Below are 19,027 nucleotides of genomic sequence, written 5' to 3' on the forward strand. Positions count from 1 at the left end.
AGACATAAGGCAAAGTCCAGAAGGTTCTGAGCCCCAGGGTAGGAGTAAGAAAAAAGGAAAAGGAAAAGTCATTGTCCAGGAAACTGAAAACAGATTTTGGAACCAGATGTTCCAGGTTTGAATATTATCTTGTATTTCTAACTGTGTATGACCTCTGCAGTTTTTTTTCATACATTTAAGGTGGAATAATATAGCCTGTGCCCGCCATGCTAGCTAGGCATATGCAGTACCCTTAGCACGATGTAGCCCAGAGGAAACACTGTTGGAAGGAAGCTATTACTGTGAAGGAAACTGCATGGTACAAACATGTCCTGCATGCCTGAGCCCCGACCTGGTTACTGTGGACAGGCTGTGGGTACCCTCAAACTAAGAGGAGTATCCTGGTTCTTGTCCCTGGTTAGGGAGATTCTTACAAGTCGATGTCCAGGGTTTGGTCCAAGGGATACTGACTTCCCAGATTCCTTTCGGGGTTCTGCTATCCTGGCTCAAATCCACACTACACATATGCACAAACACTAATATTTATCCAAAAAACATTTTTATTGAGTAGGGTTGGGGACTGAACAAGAATGCACTGGGGGCCATACCCCGATTGGCAGAGGGGTGGGGTACTGGCCCTTGCCCCGCCTCCTCTCGGGCACCTCAGGGTAAGGCCTGGCCCCCAGGCCATGGCTGTGACGCTGAAAGCCAGGCTGGAGTGGGAGATGGGGTTTTTTACAATCCCGACGGCCTCACCGGGTTGCAATTCCCCAAAATGGCCACCAGAGGGAAGCCGGGCCTCAGCGCAGAGGAGTTCTCGGTTGCTCAGGTGATGGCTTCTTAAAAAAATAAAAAACCAGAGGCTGGTGTGTTCCCCCTGCAAACCCGAGAGTGCGGGCCTGGGGAGGAGGCTCTGGTTTCTATGATTTCTCTGATAAAAAATAAGCAAAAATAACAAAATACGTGGTTTCTCTTTTTCCATCCCCCCTCCAGGAACTGAGGTCAGAAATGGGGTCATGGAGGCTGGGGATACCCTGGTATGAACTAGATTTCTAGGTATGGGTCTCTTTTTTTCCCTTACCACCCATAAGCAAATTTATAAATAAATAAATAAATATAAATAAATAAATATACCTTCTTTGTATGTCCACATATATAGAGATAAATCTTTCTCTCATCTAGGCAACTAAGTGATGAACCTCTGACTCTGGAGCTTCGAAATTCAAAAGCAACATGATCAAGGTCAAGTTTCTGGGAAGGAAGATCAAGGACTTGGAATGGTACTGTAAAATTCCCAGCATTCTGGAATTGCAAACCACTTGGGCTGTGAGACATTTCTGAGTGGGACCCTGATCATCTGGAACATTCTAGAACCCTGCAGTCAGCTGGGCTGGGCCCCTGCAGGAATCTTGAACAAGATCCTAAAACACCCAATGTCCTAGAACTCCAGAACCAGCTGGATCTTAAGGGTGTGGAGCTGCGGGGGTGGAACTAAGCCCTGGTGGACCTAACATTCTGGAGTTCTATAGTAGTCAAAGACACAGATTCACCAGGATGAAACTAGACATCACTAGGGGACCGGGACCGGAATGGAATCTTGGAAGTGGAACAGCAGCAGCAGATGGCCCACAGCACCTTCTGCACGTCTTGGTTGCGGAAGGCGTAGATGACCGGATTGATCATGGAGTTGTAGGTGGCGGGGAGGAGGGTAAGATAGGTGTAGACAGGAGGAGAGTCGGCGTCTCCCAGGAGGCAGTAGACAGTGAAGGGCAACCAACAGGCAGCAAAGGCGCCAAGCACCACGGCCAATGTGGCGATGCCCTTGCGGGTGGCCACGTAGTGAGAGGCAGGCAGCAGGTGTCGTTGGAGGGCAATCTGCTGGGCATGGCGGCAGACGATGCGGCAGATCTGGGCATAGAGCTGCAACATGATGCCAAACACCATGAAGAAGGCGATGGCCAGAACCACCAGATGGTTCTTGGAGAGTGGATAGACCACACCGCACGTGGTCAGGCCATCCCGGCAGTTCCAGGCCAGCACGGGAAGCAGCCCCAGGCCCAGGGCACCCACCCACACCAGGGCCAGCATCACATAGGTCCGAGTTACTGTTGTCTCTGAATAGTAGGTGAGGGCATTGTACAGGGAAAGGTAGCGGTCAATGGTAATGGCCAGCAGGCTACCGATGCTGGCGGTGAAGGCCATTGCTAGCACGCCAACCAGCACCAAGCTCATCTCTGGCGAGCCAATGCAGAAGTCAGCCGCAAAGTGCAGGACCAGGCCCAGGCCTGCCAGCAGGTCTGCTACGGCCAAGCTACCCACCAGCAGGAACATGGGAGCACGGAAGGCAGGAGTGCCTACAATGATGGCCACCACCAGCGCGTTCTCGCAGGACACCAGGGTTCCTGAGATACACAGCACCACATCCCAGGCCCTGGGAGAGGGCAGCAGTGTAGCCGGGCTTGTGGGTTCCTCTGCTGGGTCCACGCTGCTTACATTCACGCTGCCTGAGCCAGCTGAGAACCAGGCCATGGAGCTTCCTGCACCCCACAGCATGGTACCTGTAGAAGAAAGGCTCCGTGAGATAGTGGCAGGCCTGTATCCTGACAGGAGGGAGGCCCTTGGAGAAAAGAAACCTCTCAGGATCACAGGTAGGGTACCAATGTCCTGCCCCCCAATTCATGTCCTGTAGCTTGTGTCCTCTGGTGCCTCCAGGCCTCTAAACCGGGGCCCCTTTTTCCTTGTGGTCCCTTTCCTGTGTCCCTTCACCCTCTTCTCCATTCCTCTTACTCCTAAAGACCTCTTTGCCACATGTGGTCCAAGAAGTAAATCAAAGCTTACCATAAGAGAGTGGAGAAGCACAGGGTTCAAGGTGTGCCCTCAAAAGGCTCATGAATAGGGGAGGAAACCATGTCAAGAAGAAGAGCAGTCAGCTCCCTCCCGTCAGAGATGATGACTTGGTTCCCGAAGCTCCCAGACCCCTCACGATTCGCAGCACTGCCAGCCTCAAGCTCCGCCCCCAGGCAAAGCCCATGCAGCTCCTTGCCTGCCCCCACTCGACATTCCCAGGGTAACACCTGGGAACTCATTTCCCTTACACTCTCTACCAGACTTCTGACTCCGGACAGACCTCTCCCCTCCCGTCCCCACCCCCTTTCTTCCTCCAACCACTGGGTCTCCGTAGCAAACACCCCCTGGTAGAAGTCTGATTCCTCAGTCAGACCCCTCCTTCTGCCCGGACACCTGGATCTTGGGCCTGACTCCGCCTCCTGCCTTGGATAGCTGAAGCCCTAAATAAGACACCTCCCGCTACTCGGACGCCTAGGTGCCGGCCCCAGACGCCTCCTGCTCTCTCAACCTCAGATGACCGCCCGTCCCTCCAGGGCCTCAGGTCCCGCAGGAATGCTCACCCTTTGCCGGGTCACCCCATCATACCGTAACTCGAGCACCCGAACACTTGGGGAGCTGCCTACTTATGTAGCATCTGCTCATTCAGAGTCCCAGGTACGACCCCCAACCCTGAGCAGCGGCAAGCAGCCTTCTGCCGGCCCGGCGCCCCTGCACGCTGTGTCCTCCCAGACTCCGGGTACCCGCGGCAGGGCTGGCTACTCACCGGTGGCTCGGGACCCGGTGCGGCCGGGCCGCGGGGAGCCTTCACTCAGGTTCTGGCAGAGCAAGGTGTGCGCCGACCCCAAGAAGCCCCCGCGGCCGCGGGAGACACGGCGTGAGTCACCCCGCCCCGCCCCGCCCCCGGCCACCGGTTTGGTGACGTCAGAAGCCCAGCAGGCCAATGGGCGCTGCGCGCTGGAGCGCAGCGCGTGCTGCGCGGCATGGTAATGAGGCCTCGCACCGCCCGCTCCCCCATTCATAAAAAGTGACCGTGGCCGCGGCCCCGCCCCCTCCTGAGCCGGCTCTCTCTGTCCTTGACGCGGCGCCCTCTGCGGGTCGGGGGTTTGGGGGACGCTAGTGGGAGAGCCTTCGAATTTTGAGACTCAGGGAGGCCACAGAGGATGTGAGAAGAGGTCAAAGGATTGGGAGGGTCTGCCGGGGGTGTTGAGTACCTTCGGTGGCAGAAATGAGCTGACATAAGACAGGTGATGGAGCGAAATGGGCGTCCCCGGTGAGGATGACACGCTCTGCCTCTGATAGGTCCCTGAGGTGATGGTGACAGGAGCACGAGGGAGCAGAGAGGTGGGTGGCTGTGACGATATGAGCTCAGTGACAGGATCTTGGAGGATGGTGGCTGTGGGGCGTTGACAGTAGAGGGGGTGTAGGTCTCCTTAGGGCAGCCACAGCATTGCCAGGATGACTGCAGCATGATGGAGCTCGGGTACCCTAGGGTGGCAGAAGTGGTGACAAGGCTTTGGAGATGAGTATTCAGGTGAAGGAACTTCAGGTCACTGTGACCCTGTCAAGTGCTAAAGGACTGAGGTGACAAAGCTAAACGAGGGCTGTGAAATCCTGAAGTAAAGATCAAATGACTTGTGAGTGGGCCCCAGAGTGAGGGAACAGGGTAGGAAGTCTGACTGGACGGCGACCCAGCAGGTAAGTTGCTGCCAGGACAGGTCCCGTGATGTTAGGGTTGGAATAAGGAGCTGGGTGACGTCACTCATGTGGGCCCAATAGCGTCCTCGCTGCACGGGAGGGAGGGTGCGTCTGGCAAGATTTCAAAACCTCAATTATTTATTCAAGGATCTGAAAAGCCAGCACGGGGGTTGGGGGGGTCACTTCCCCGAAGCAGCAGGAGATAGGGAGCCGGGAAGAACTTGGAAGCAGAAGGACTAGGCAGCTCTGTGTGCAGAGCAGCCTCCCTGAGCACCCAGTTTAGGTACGGGGGGGGGGGCAGGAAGAAAACTTCCTCCTTCCCAGCCCTGACTGCTCTATCCCTAGGGAAATGCCCCATCAGATCTAACCCTAGTGACCAGTACTGTCCTCTCTACCTTTGATCACCTCTGGAATGTTCAAGACTTTAGGAGGGTGATGGGAGTCAGGGGTCAGGTCTGAGGCTGTGGGAAGGAAGAAGGCCAAGAGGCAGGGAACATGTCATACCCTCACAGCTACGACAGAGCCTGGGCTGGAGAGAATGGCATATTTTGGGTCGGATATGGTAGAGGAGGCGAGGAGGAGACTAGCTTCTAACTCTAATCCTTCCATTTTCTAACCGTGTGACTTTGAGGCCCTGTCAGGCCCTCTGAGCCTGTTTTTTTTCTGTCTAAACTGCTGGGGACTGTTGGGGGAGTTGGCCCGTTATCAGCGTGGTCTGTATATTGGCTGTCAATGTATCTGGTCAATAGAGGACACCAGGAACCACAAGAGAGCACAAAGAAAATGAAGAGTGGCCACAGGAAGCTCTGCCTTTGAGGAACCAGGCTAGCTGAGGCTCTCCTGCTGCGGGCTGTGTTTGGGCTCCTCCTTAGCTCCCTTAAGAGTCTTCTTTTAGCCATTTCTTCTCTAAATGGGCTTCCTGACCTGTCACAGATGACAACTAACCCTCTCCTTGTCCTTCCCTCTTCTATTTGTTAGGTTCTAGGGTGTGCAGAACTCCCGCAACAAAATACTCTCCCTAGTTCCCTTTTTCTGTTTGCTTGGAATCTGAGCCTGTCCCACTGTAGGGACATAATGTGACAATAATGACTAGGTTTGGTTTGTGCCAGGGACAGTGCCTGATATATAATTGGTATTCAATTACTGTTATCTGTCGGTATGAAATTTAACAGGAACAGTCAAAGAGAGGGAAACATCGGGCAGAGGCACATGCCTTTAATCTCAGCACTCTGGAGGCAGAAACTCGCAGATCTTGTGAGTCTGAGGCCAGCCTGGTCTACAGAGTGAGTTCCAGGACACCCAGGGCTACACAGAGAAACCCTGTCTCAAAACAAAAACACTCAAGTGTGAGACTGGAGTGATATCTCAAAAGTTAAAAGTGCATGTCACTCTTCCAGAGGACCCCAGCTTGGTTCCCAGAACCCATGTGGCACCTTACTCATATTAAAAACAACAAAACAAAAAAACAAAACTTTTGCTGGGCAATGGTGGCACATGCCTTTAATCAACCAGATCTCTTGAGTTCCAGGAACACTCAGGGCTACACAGAGAAACCCTGTCTTGAAAAAACAAACAAACAAACAAACAAACAAACAAAAAACTGAAAATACTCATATATAGATAAAATAATGAATATCTAAACAAATTTAAAATAAACCCAGAGAGAGAGGGAAATAGACACAGAAAATATGGTAGTCTTGATGGCAATGTGTCCAAGAGAGAGGGCAAGGGCATCATGGGACATTAGCACCCAAGATTTGGATGTCCTTTCCCATTTTGAGCCAAGTCCCCAACAGAGCTCTGGTCTCAGAGAAGGGAGCAAGAACAAGGTTCTGGGGCACTGGGATCAAAGTGTAGAAGAGAAATGCCTGTGCTTCTGAGCAGCGTGTATAGTCAGGGCTCTCTAGAGTCACAGACCTTATGGAATGTCTCTATATATTAAGGGAATTTGTTGTGATGACTTACAGTCTGCAGTCCAACTCCCCAACAATGATTAGCTGTGAATGGAAGTCCAAGGATCTAGTAGTTGCTCAGTTCCATAAGGCTAGTTGTTTCCGATAGTCTTCTGTAGAGGTAGATTCTAACAGATGTGCTGGCAAGTAAATGCAAGTAGGTGAAGAAGAGGGAATCTTCCTTCTTCCAACATCCTTATGTAGGTCTCCAGCAGAAGATGTGGCCCAGATGAAAGGTGTGTACTACCATGCCTGGATCTGAGACTTGTTTTGTCCCAGGCTGACCTTGAACTCAGAGATCTCCTTGCTTAGTCTCCTGGGATTAAAGATGTACACTACCTTCCCTGGGCCCAAGCTTTTCATAGCTACTATGCCTCAACATCTCCATGACAAGATGCACGTCAGAAACTTGTCTCTTCCAACCTCAAGTTCTGAATCATAGGTGAGCCCTCCAATTCTGGATTGTAGTTCATTCCAGATATAGTCAAGTTGACAGGCTGTTTTGGAGTTCACGGATCTGCTGGTAAGAACTAGCCAGCAGGGATCGGGTCACATTCCTGTAATCTTAGCATTTGGTAGGTACAAGGGATCAGGAGTTTGGAGTCATCCAGCCTCATGAGACCCTGTAATAAAGTATCACTATATCAAGTCTTATCACTGTAGAGCAAGTCTTCAAAGATGCTCATCTTTGTCACTCCAACACTGGTCTTTGATGTCTCCATTCTGTCCTCCCTACCTACAGCTCGTGTGTGTGTGTGTGTGTGTGTGTGTGTGTGTGTGTGTGTGTGTGTGGTGTGTGTGTGGTGTGTGTGTGTGTGTGTGTGTGTGTGTTTAAGACAGAGTAGCCCTGTGTAGCCCTGGCTGTCCTGGAACTCACTCTGTAGACCAGGCTGGCCTCGAACTCAGAGACCCACCTGCCTCTGTCTCCTGGGTGCTGAGATTAAAGGTATATACCCATACCACTCAGCAGCTATTTTTTTTTTTTTAAAAGGGGGTTTCGTTTCTATGGGCTGGAGAGATGGCTCAGTGGTTGAGAACATTGACTGTTCTTCCAAAGGTCCTGAATTCAATTCCCAGAAACCACATGGTGGCTCACAACCATCTGTAATGGGATCTGATGCCCTCTTCTGTTGTGTCTGAAGACAGCTACAGTGTACTCATATAAGTAAATCTTTTTTTTTAAAAAAAAAGGTTTTTTGTTTTTACTTGTATTTATGTATGCATTTCTATGTTGAGTGTACACCATGAACATACACAGGCCAGATGTATCAAATCCCTTAGGGTAGAGTTATATATGTGGTTGTGAGCATCCTGAAATGGGTGCTTGATCCTGTAGTAGAGCAATAAGTACTCATAACTGGTGAGCCGTTTCTACAGCGCTCACTCCCCATCCCTGACCCCAGCTGTTTTCTTGAGATCTCCATTTTATACAGGCCATATCCCGCCTTCTGTTTTTTAATTGAGTTTTCTTTATAGGATAATTGTAAACTCCACCCAAGCAAGCTGTGCCCCCACAGTGCCCCAACATCTCACCACCAAAATAGGTTTTGAATCTAAATATAAAGATGACATCCTGAGTGGTCTTGGACATTTGGGTTAGTTTTCCTCAAATTTCTGTCTTAGTGACAGTTACCATCCTACAGTGACAGCATTAGTTATTAGTTGTTTCTACTGAAGTAAGCAGATGGTCATGAACTTCCTTGTTTGCACGTCACCACATTCTTTTTTTTGGGGGGGGGGTTCTGTTTTTTTTTTTTTTTGGTTTTTCGAGACAGGGTTTCTCTGTGTAGCCCTGGCTGTCCTGGAACTCACTCTTTAGACCAGGCTGGCCTCGAACTCAGAAATCTGCCTGCCTCTGCCTCCCAAGTGCTGGGATTAAATGTGTGCACCACCACCGCCTGGCAGGTCACCACATTCTTTATGGTGAAGGTTGCTTCTCGCTGCTAGGGAGGGAGAGTATGAGAGGATTTCTAACATGAGAACCCTTGGAGACTCAGACTGAGGAAGGCAATAGATTTTCACATGTGTGCTCTCTCGGGCACCAAGAGTATGTGTGTGAGAGAGACAGAGAGAGACAGAGAAACAGAGAGATAGAGAGACAAAGACAGAGGGATAGAGAGACAGAGAGGAGACACCCTGTAATCCCACCTGGCCTTAGACTTGTGGGACTCCTCCTTGGCTAAGATTATAGGTATGAGCCACTATGTCTGGCTGGGGTCACCTCTTCTTCTCTGCTCTCTCTTCCCTGAGACCACCTGTCCAGGGAAAGTGCAGCCCTTTCTCAGGCCCTCTTGTCCCTATCTGTCTCTCTGTCTTCCTTCCACCTACCCACCCACCTCCAACACGTGCCAATCTTTCCCACCACCGACCCTACAAAGTTAAGGGGCAGAGCCCACATTTCATAGAAGCCAAGGGACTTCCCAAAAGCATACTGTGAGTGGTAGAACTGGATGGTGAAGCTGTAATCAACCCCAGGGTGCTTACCAATTTAGCATAGAAAGCGTCGTCTCCCCAAAGGGGGCTTCTCACTGACAAACTTGCAGTTCCTCATGTGGCCACCAGATGGCTATGCGCTTTCCTGCCAGGTGAAACTTTTTTTTTTTTTTTTTTTGGACAGGGTCTCGAGCAGCCAAGGCTGACCTTCAACTTGAACTTCTGATCTTCCTTCTCCACCTCCAGAGTGCTGGTGTTACAGGCTTTCTCCACCACACGTGGTGGTTTTATGTGGTGAAGGAACCAGACTCAGGCTTCCTGCATGCTAACGGAGTGCTCTACCATGTGAGTTTGCACACACACACACACACACACACACACACACACACACTGTAGACCAGGGAACAAATGGGCAGTTAATTATGCATTGGATGCTCGTTCCGAAGGAGAGCAGGCACCAGCATGGAGAAAAACTAGAAGAGGTCTTGTCGGCAGAGCTTAAGAACTGAGTCACTTGAGGGAACAGAGGAGTTTGAGTTTCCTGGACAGGGCACGACAAGTGGACAGTCCCCCCAGGAGGGCCAGAGAGGAGGCTGGTAAGCAGAAGAGACAAGGGAGTGCAGTGGCTGAGCCCAGAAGGCATCAGGAGACACTCTCAGTGGGTGATGGAGGGCTGTGAGCTGGAAGGAGCTAGTGGGGTTGAGGATGTCACAGTGCCTGGGGCGGTTTTGTTTCCAAGGATCATTCTCAGTGGTGGCCCAAAGGATTCCTTAGCTAGACAGATGGACCACTGGTAGAGAGCTGGGATAAGGCAAGAAGGATGACTTGCTATCTTGGAAGTGAGATATGACGGAGAAAACCTGAGACTAACAAGATAAGGCCAGAGTCAGGAATCCACAGGTTTGGAATGGGGGCAAGTCAGTAGGCAAGCTGCCCTCCAGAGGAGATGCAGACATCTGTGTGAGGGCCAGCTCAGGGAGAGGCTGTAGGGCTAGAGCCCAGGAGACATGGGAGAGTGAGTCTGAGGGTTTTAACTGTGGGCAATCGCTGGCATGAAAACGGAACGCTGAGCTCCAACCTGGGTGATTGGCAGTGAGGAGCGCAGAAACTGGGGCGTTCCTGTGTGGAGGACAGGAAATAGAGGCCTAATAGTACTTAGGTGGAGGTGCACAGGAAACAGCCCCCCACCCCCACCCAGTCCCACCCGAGGTGTAACTTCCCCTGAGCAGCTGCCAACTGAAGATGACAGCTCATGCCTTGGGGCAGTTGTGGACATTAGCTGAGTAGCTCTGATTAGAATATATTTTACATCTTGATAGTAGGAGGGGGTTACTGGGCAGATGACTCAGCGGTTAAGAGCAATGGTTACTCTTCCTGAGGAGGTAGAATTGATCCCCAACATCCACACACAGAGGCTCACACCCCTTTTGGTTTTTTGTTTTTGTTTTGTTTTTTTTGTTTTTTGTTTTTTTTTTGAGACAGGGTTTCTCTGTGTAGCCCTGGCTGTCCTGGAACTCACTCTGTAGACCAGGCTGGCCTCGAACTCAGAAATCCGCCTGCCTCTGCCTCCCAAGTGCTGGGATTAAAGGCATGTGCCCAGCGGCTCGCACCCCTTTATAAATCCTTTTGTTGCTGTTTTGAGACAGGATTTCTCTATGTAGCTGTCTTGGAACTCTCTATGTAGACCAGACTGGCTTCAGACTTACAGAGATCTGTGTTCTTCCCGCATCCTTGGATTGAAGGCATGTGTCACCATGCCCAGTTAATCTTTTATAATTCAAGTTTCAGAGGATCCAATACCCTCTTCTGGCCTCTGAGGGCACCAGGTGCGTACATGGTGTACAACTTAATAAATGAAGACTTAGCACATGTACCCCTAAAACAAAGTAAATTTTAAATTTGTAATTAAGGGGGAGGGGTACTGATTGTTAAAGCTGTTTTTCAGTTACAGGTGTGGTGGCTGTAGTGCCAGGGCTGTCGGTGGGGAGTAGAGACTTGTTGATTACTGTTGTTGCTGTGAGGTTCAAATTCAAGGCCATGCAATGCTAAGCAAGTGCTTTACCATTGAGCCATATCTCCAGTCCTATTTTGAAAGGGTGGGGGACAGGGTCTCATTGATGTAGCCCAAGTTGTCTTCAAATCTACAGCCCTAGCCGGGCAGTGGTGGTGCACACCTTTAATCCCAGCACTTGGGAGGTAGAGGCAGGTGGATTTCTGAGTTCGAGAGTTCAAGGCTAGCCTGGTCTACAGAGTGAGTTCCAGGACAACCAGGGCTACACAGAGAAACCCTGTCTCAAAAAACCAAACAAACAAACAAAAGAAATCTACAGCCATCCTGTCCCAGCCTCCCAAGTACTGGGTGACAGATATCTGCTCCTTTGGTGGCCTTTTTAGTTTTACTATTATTTTTAATGTATATGAGTGGATATTTTACTTGAATATATATCTATGCACCACTTTCATGCCTGGTGTCTTTGGAGGCCAGAGGACCACGCTGGATCCCCTGGAACTCGAGTTACAGGTATTTGTGGTCCACCATGTGGACCTAGAATCAAACCTAGATTTGGAAGAGCAGCTGGTGTCCTTCATTAGTAAGCCATCTCTCCAGCCAACCTCCCACCCCTTTGTTGTTTTGAGGCACAGTCTCTCTGTCATCCTGGCTATCCTGGAACTTTCTGTGTAGATCAGGCTGTCCCCAAATTCACAGAGATCTGACTACTTCTGTCTCTGGAGTGCTGGGATTAAAGCCTTGTGTCAGGTTAACAGCTTTCCTCCACCTCCTCAGTTTTAAGGCAGGAGTTCTTTAGCCTAGGTTGGCTCTAACTCCCCCTCTGTAGCAAAGGGCAATCCTGAACTTCTGATTCTTCTGTTTCTAATACCTATGCACTGGGACTGCACTTACAGACTCAGTCTGGTTTATGCAGAGCTAGGGATCAAGCCTAGGCCTTTAGGCATGCTAGCTAAGCATTCTACCAATGAACCACATCCCTGGCCATACTTGCTGGATTTTAAGTGGGACCTGAGAGCAGAAGGATAGCCATGATGATCGCAGGAGAGGACAGACTAAGGCTCAGGACTCAGAGGGTCACAACTGATTAAGAAGTTGTCGGAGGAAATGGAGCCCCTCTGAAGGGACTGAGAATGCCACAGAGAAACTGTTCCAGGACAGGAGAGTGGCCACGAGAAAGATCCCTAAAGGCTCAGTGATCCAGTAACGGCGCCACTTATGATCCAGAGAGGAGATGAGCTGGAGGCAGGACAGGGCATGGTGTTCCCACAGCTGGGAATAGCCAGCCAAAGGCGAGGGGTAGCTGAATCTTGGCCCAGCCTTCAACAGACCAGAGTGTGTATATTATGTGGTGTAGCCTGAACCAAGTCCCAAATCTACCCCTGTGGGCTCAGACCGCTCACTCACCGTTTCGGAGCCTCATCTGTGAGACAGGGTTAAAAACAGCCTCTAGGGGTTGGAGAGATGGCTCAGCAGTTAAGAGCACTGACTGCTCTCCCAGAGTTTAGTTCCCAGCTCCCACATGGTGGCTCACAACCATCTGTAATGGAGATCCGATGCTCTCTTCTGGTGTGTCTGAAGACAGCTACAGTGTACTCACATGGAATAAATAAATAAATAAATAAATAAATCTTTAAAAAAACAACAACACAGTCTCCAGAGCTTACAGTGGGTTCTCAGCCTCCCTAACGCTGGGACTCATTAATACAGTTCATCTTGTGGTGACCCCCAGCCATAAAATTATTTTGTAATTTTGCTACCCTCGTGAATCATAATATAAATAATTTTTTGAGATAGAGGTTTGCCTTGAGAACTCCTAGAGCTTAGGTGCTGCTATACATTTTTAATCCCAGCACTGGTGAGTTCCAGGACAGCCAGAGCTACACAGTGATCCCCGGAAAAACTCACCAAAACCGTAGTTGCTATGTTGATAAGGCCTGTTCCCACAGACACCGCCTTGTAGCTGCCCCTTAGTGACCAGGTGGCACTAGTATTAAACCCACCCCTTTTGTTCAGGCCCCGCCTTAAATCGCAGAACACAGCCACGCCTCTTGGCCTCTCTATTCTGGCTCTACCACCGCAGAGCAGAGCTCTTTTACCTGGACCCTCTCAGAGGTCCCACCCACTAGCCACGCCCACGAGGCAACCACGCCCACCCTGATCACGCCCCAGTTGCCCAGGTCTGGCTCTGACTAGCTGGAGCTGGGCGAGTGGAATCAAGAAAGGACGCGCCACACCAGCTGTCCGCCGACCCCCAGTCCCGGCCCCCGCGCCCATGGCCGCACCCGGACCCCGCGCCTTGCGTGCGGCTCTCTGCGGAGGTTGTTGTTGCCTCCTCCTGTGTGCCCAACTGGTTCTAGCTGGTAATGCTGAGCAGGATCTGACCAAGGGTCCAGGCGGGTGGAAGGTGTAGTTTACTTTAGCTTTTTGTTCCAGCTCATCTAGGCTTGTGGGAGGGAACATTTTTGACCTCTGCTGGACTCCAGGGGTGTGTTGAGACCACAGTGCATTTTTATAGGTTCCAGGTGTGGGAGACTAGGAGACATAGGTGAGTGTGCAGGAGGTCACCCCTGGGAACTTGAGGAGTATGTATGAAAAGAGACCGGGGTTGGGGGAGCAGCTCGGTTAGTGTACCCAGGGCTTAGCGAAGCTCCAGACCTGTGCAGAGGTGCGAGTTAACTGTAGTGGGAGAGGTACTGCAGCTTGACACTTGGCTTTCTGCTGCTTTCTTCCAATTTGCACCCCTACTCTCAGGTAAAGGAGCTCGTGGCTTTGGTCGGGGAGCCCTGCTCCGCCTGAACGTCTGGCCTACTGCCCAAGGGGGCTGCAAACACCTGGGACACTGTGAGCACTGTGTGGACAGAGCCCACAACTTCTCTGTTTGTGTCTGGCAGCAATGTGGGCCAGAGGAGCCAGGTATGTGGTTGAGCCCTCCCTGCGAACATCCTCTTGTCTATATGCACCCCCCACCCCCAACTTTCTCCCCAAACCTCTTCTCTGTTCCTTCTCCCACCAGGACACTGTGTAGCCCAAGCTGAGGCGGTCAAGGAGGGTTGCTCTATCTATAACCGCTCAGAGTCATGCCCAGGTAAGCTAAGCCTACACGAAGAGAGGAGAGTGAGGTGTCCCCAGCCACAGTCTCTCAGGAAGTGGACTGCATCCATGAACTGCTGGCTTCTGGTCCAGGAACAGTTGTATCATGCCCTTAGCCCATAATTTGGTCCAGTGTGCCCAGGAGCTTGCGGAAGCTAGCACCTCTCCTGAAGTAAAGCCCAGTGAGGTCTTTAGAATAGAGGGGTCTTCCTGAAGCAAGTGGCATTAGAGGCAAGCCTTGTAGACAGAGCACAACAGAGGAGGATCGGGGTGCCCAGGCTTGAATGGGCAGGGGTGTGATCTGAACAGGAAGTGGGTCCGGCTACTGGCCCAGACTTGGGGTTCCTGATAGCAAGGCGAGGTGTTTTATTGTGGATTCCCTGTCTCCTCAGCTTCCCACCATCACTCCACCGAGGAACCGAAGCCAAGTACCACAGGTAGGGTCCCCCTCCCCTCCCCCGAGTTATGGGGGCAGGGCAGCTGCAGAAGGGAGAGGCAGCTTGAGGCACGGGCACTGGCACACATGCCCCATAAACTAAGTCCTCTGAGTTTTCACACCTGGAAGATGGGTTGGTCAGATGCCTCTCAGTGTCATGAGGACTTCTGAGCCTGTGGAAGGCCCAGTTAAGCATCTGACACATCGAAAGCAGTAAGGAAAGGGCAGCTTCCCTCCGCACAGGTTCTGGGAGCTCAGAGTGACCCCCTCCAGATCCATGCTTGGAGCTGAGGAGGTGTGGCTTCAGTTGCTAAGAGATGCCCTCATTGACCACCTGCTGCAAGCTGAGGTCTCCCAAGTGGGTTCCCAGCAGAGCTGGGAAGGAACCCCATCTGCCTCTAGGTCCCTGCACTCCCACCCCGAGGCCTGGAGGTCACTAAACTTAGCCAGGATGGCTGAAGAGGCTCTTGGTTAATTAAAGCCGGAAACTGATCTTAAGGAATAAATTATTGATGGCTCAGCTCCCTCGGCCTGAGCCCCAGATCTGCTGTGCCCAGCTCACAGCTTCCCTTTCTGTCCTCTTCCCCCAGCATGCTCTGCAGCTGTCAGCATCTGCCGGCACAGCCATCCTTTCCATTTCCTGTTCTTAGATTCTGCACCATCCATGTCCTCTGGAAAGGGGACCCTGTTCCCAGTCCCGCCTCTTGTGCATTCTCCCGGAATGATCTTCCCCTCCCTCCCCAGTGTTTTCCTGCCCTGGGCACCTGGCCCAGGGCCTGAAATCAAATCCCTGGTCAGAATTGATGGGTAATGTGGTACAGCTGGTAACCACCGACGCCTAGACTACTGACTGCAGCGCTGTGACCCTGCCCTACAAAGGGGGAAGGGCAGAGGGGAAGGGCAGGGAGCCAGCCAGGGCTGGCGCATCATCTAGTCTTCACTTGCTGGCTCAATAGGGTGCTGGCCTTTCCTCTGGTCCTTCCTTTCTTGGTGAAAAGTCCAAGCTTAGAAGTCTAAAGGACTGTGTTGTTTCATCTGTGCTTCAAGCCTGATGCCCTTAGCTGGAAGTGGATCTGGTGCCTGAGCGCTAGGTCCATCCGTCCTCTACTTAGCTAGTGAGGGACAGGGAGGGTGCAGGAGCACTTGGTCACTGTTGGTCCCATGTAACTAGGAGGCCTAGAGAGGGTATGTGTGTGACATAAAGCTGTGGAGTGACTCAGGAACAAGGCCCACCTTCCCCAGCCTCAATTATCCCTTTATCCCTTCCACCAGCTTGTAGGCTTAAAGGGCCTGAAATAGTGCTCTCTGTCTCTGTCTCTCTCTGTCTCTGTCTCTCTCTGTCTCTCTCTGTGTCTCTGTATGTGTGTGCGTGGATGTATGTGTGTATGTGTTACTGTAGGAATTGAACCCAAGGCCTCACTAGAGAAGCTAAGCAAGGGCTTCACCACTTAGTTGCATTCCCCAGTCCCAACTAGACTTCGGGGTGTGGTAGCCTAGGCCCCATCTTGAGGGCTTAAGGCCTCAAGATATCATCAGTAGAGGGATGAGTCTGGGATTTCTGTGGCCTGTTGTAACCTCCACTTTCTTGACCTCATTCTCCAGGGAGTCCCCCCATCCCTGAAGACCACAGCCCGGGTTTCGATGGAGCTAGCTTCATTGGGGGCGTTGTGCTGGTACTGAGCCTGCAAGCAACAGCTTTCTTTGTGCTGCGCTTCCTCAAGGCCAAGGACAGCACTTACCAGACACTGTGAGTACATGGCCAGCTGCAGGGTCTGACTGCGTTCCCTACACCTCCTGCCTGGCAACTGTCTTCCATGGAGTGATCCTAAGGACAGTGACTCCCCTCAACATCTGCCCCCCATGGGAGCCAGGCCTCCTCTTTCTCTATCTGAGGTTATCCCTGCCAGATGTTGGGTGGGGCCAGGACTCAGCCCTGAGAGTTCAGTGTCTGAGAGTCCAGCTGAGCCTTTGTGTCTTTGTCTCCTCATGCCGCCAGCAGGGAAGAGAACCAGTAGGTGACAGCCCCAGGCCAGTCCTCAGCCCGCTGCAGCCCTAGGCAGCAGCTAGGGCCGTGTGCACAGTGTGGTTTTCTCTGAGGAAGGGGCTGGGCAAGGCTTCTGTGTGCCTGCTGTGTGTGCCGTGGGACCAGTTGTGCAGCCTGCATTAAAGTGTTTGTCCTTCCAGCTGTGCCTGCTCTTGGGAAATTGGGGTGGGGGATCCCTGCCTCTGAGTGTTCTCTCTGTCTGGCCTCTACAGAATCTGACCCCAGTGGTCCTGGCTCCACCTTGAAGGGACAGAGGACTCAGAGGCTACCCTCTTGGTTGCCTTATGGACACCGGGGGTGGGACAAACTTTGGCCACCAGTTTCTGGTTCTGTAGGTAAGGCGCAGGGCACCAAGCAGGCTTAGCGCTGATGGCTAACATTTCCTGTCCTGGGCCTGACACCTGCAGCTGAGAGCATCCTCCAACTGCCAGATGTCTCATCCAGCCAGCTGGGCCCCCTAAACTGCTGCTGCCTCTTCCCACCAACCCACTCTGGGGTCTACCCTCAAATAAAAGACCCGTTTCCACCCCATGATTCCTGACTTATGTTTTGGGCTGTATGTGAATCGGGTGGAGTGAGGGAGGAATTTCTGTCTAAGTATTGTGTGGCCCCTTTAAGATATTTTCAAGCTGTGAGACAGAAGCAAGATGGCTCACTGTGTAAAGGGGCTTGCTGAGCAGCCCTGACAACCTGAGTCCAGTCCCCAGAACCCACATAGTAGAAGGAGAGAACTGACTCCTGCAAGTTGTCCCCCGATTTTCATACATGGATGTGCCAGAGCCCCAAACAAGTATTAAAAATATTTAAATTTTAAAAAAGATATTTTGGGGGTGGGGGTGGGGATTTAGCTCAGTAGTAGAGTGCTTGCCTAGCAAGCTCAAGGCCCTGGATTCGGTCCTCAGCTCAGAAAGAAAGAAAAAGATATTTTAGGGATTGGGAAGATGGCTCCGAAGTTAAGATCACGCACTGCTCTGGAAAAGGACCCTAATTTAATCTCTAACATTCACGTCGAACAGCTAACAACCACATATAACTCCAGCTCCAGGTGATCACACATGTCCGGTCTCTGAGGCACCTGCATTCATCTGTATCTACTTGGACACTTTGTCTGTGTAGCCCTGGCTGTCCTGGAACTCACTCTGTAGACCAGGCTGGCCTCGAACTCAGAAATCCACCTGCCTCTGCCTCCCAAGTGCTGGGATTAAAGGCGAGTGCCACCACTGCCCAGCTAAATAAATCATTTCTTAAAGATATTTTTAAGCTAGGCCTTGGGAGTCAGGTGTGTGTGTGTGTGTGTGTGTGTGTGTGTGTGTGTATGTGTGTATGCATGTGTGTGAATGGATAGCATATGAGTGTTTGGCATAGGGTTAGTGTACCAGTATGTGGTATATGTGAGTGTGTAGGAGCCATAGAAAGATGTTGGATGTCCCTTTACTGTTTTCCCTCTAACTGCTGTGAGGCGGGGTCTCTCACTGAACTGAATTGTTTAGACAGGGTTTCTCTGTGTAGCCCTGGCTGTCCTGGAACTCACTCTGTAGACCAGGCTGGCCTCCAACTCAGAAATCCGCCTGCCTCTGCTTTCCAAGTGCTGGGATTAAAGGCGTGCACCACCGCCGCCCGGACACAGCAATGCTTCTTACCCACGTAGTCACCTCCCCAGCCCTCGGTGATGTCTACAACGCTCTCTTTGAGGAAGAGTACAGATACACTCAGCCGCTGGAGAAGCTGGGCTGGTGTTGGAGTCTAAAATTCCTGACTCTATCGTGAGCAGAACATCAGGATTCCCTCCTGGGCGCTTCTGCTACCTCTAAAATTAAGCATCTGACCCAAGACTGGGGAGGCGGGCAGGGGACGGGGGCGGGGCTCTTGGGACTCTCTGGCAGGCAGAAGACCTCTCTGGGAATGTACTTGCTGCCGGGTCTGTATTTGGGTCTTATTTAGAACATTCCGTCCCAGCTGTGCTAGGAGGTTCAACTCAGCCAGTGCCAACTCAAGCAAGGAACTGCACAGCTCTGGGCCTCGGTTTCCTTATCTGTAAAGTTGGGATGGCACCTTGGTTAGATGTGGAAAGGCTCAGAGCAGGTGGAGGTGACCCATTCCTCTCCAGAGCAGCTGACCCGCTTCCAGGAATACAGCGGTCTCTCCCTTCGCATCCCATGCTCCCAAGTGGGCCTCTGGCTGCTATTTAGCCTTGGGGTTTATCTGCCCACATATGGAATCACCAGCCACACCAGTCAGGTTGCTTTCAAGTCCCGCTCAGGCACCAGCGTCCCCTTTGCCGGATCTCCGGTTTCCAGGCATCCCTCTGTCTTCTTTCACCAAGCCTTTGCATCCTGCTTCCCTCTGCCATACCACCATAACCCTTGCCTGAGCTCCTCTACCCAATCGCTTTCCCACGTCTGCCTCGGTGATCAAAGTCTGTCTTTTTCTTTAAAACCAGCAAATGTCTCTGATTGGAAATAAAGAATTAGACATTTACAGTAAGAATGAGAGAAGCTGCAGAGATGTGGTTAAGAATGTTTACTGCTGGGGGTTGGGGA

General features: G+C 51.6%; 2 protein-coding genes across 2 annotated transcripts; one reads left to right on the forward strand and one right to left on the reverse strand.

Moving 5' to 3' along the window:
* Positions 1–525: 525 nt before the first annotated feature.
* On the reverse strand, positions 526–3,701 carry Gpr3 (G protein-coupled receptor 3). Its single transcript, XM_028759989.1, has 2 exons — positions 3,590–3,701; positions 526–2,537 (listed from the first exon to the last, which is right to left on the reverse strand). Exon 2 carries the CDS (start codon positions 2,530–2,532, stop codon positions 1,540–1,542), a length of 993 nt encoding a protein of 330 aa, XP_028615822.1. The 5' UTR covers positions 2,533–2,537; positions 3,590–3,701; the 3' UTR covers positions 526–1,539.
* A 9,226-nt stretch (positions 3,702–12,927) lies between these two features.
* On the forward strand, positions 12,928–17,020 carry Cd164l2 (CD164 molecule like 2). The gene is made up of 6 exons (XM_028759996.1): positions 12,928–13,277; positions 13,669–13,830; positions 13,931–14,002; positions 14,400–14,444; positions 16,046–16,190; positions 16,700–17,020. The coding sequence occupies exons 1-6, from the start codon at positions 13,190–13,192 to the stop codon at positions 16,704–16,706; spliced, it is 519 nt and encodes a 172-aa protein (XP_028615829.1). The 5' UTR covers positions 12,928–13,189; the 3' UTR covers positions 16,707–17,020.
* Positions 17,021–19,027: the final 2,007 nt, after the last annotated feature.

The sequence above is a fragment of the Grammomys surdaster genome, unplaced genomic scaffold, assembly GCF_004785775.1.
Source record: "Grammomys surdaster isolate TR1022 unplaced genomic scaffold, NIH_TR_1.0 126313, whole genome shotgun sequence".
NCBI classification, from domain to species: domain Eukaryota; kingdom Metazoa; phylum Chordata; class Mammalia; order Rodentia; family Muridae; genus Grammomys; species Grammomys surdaster.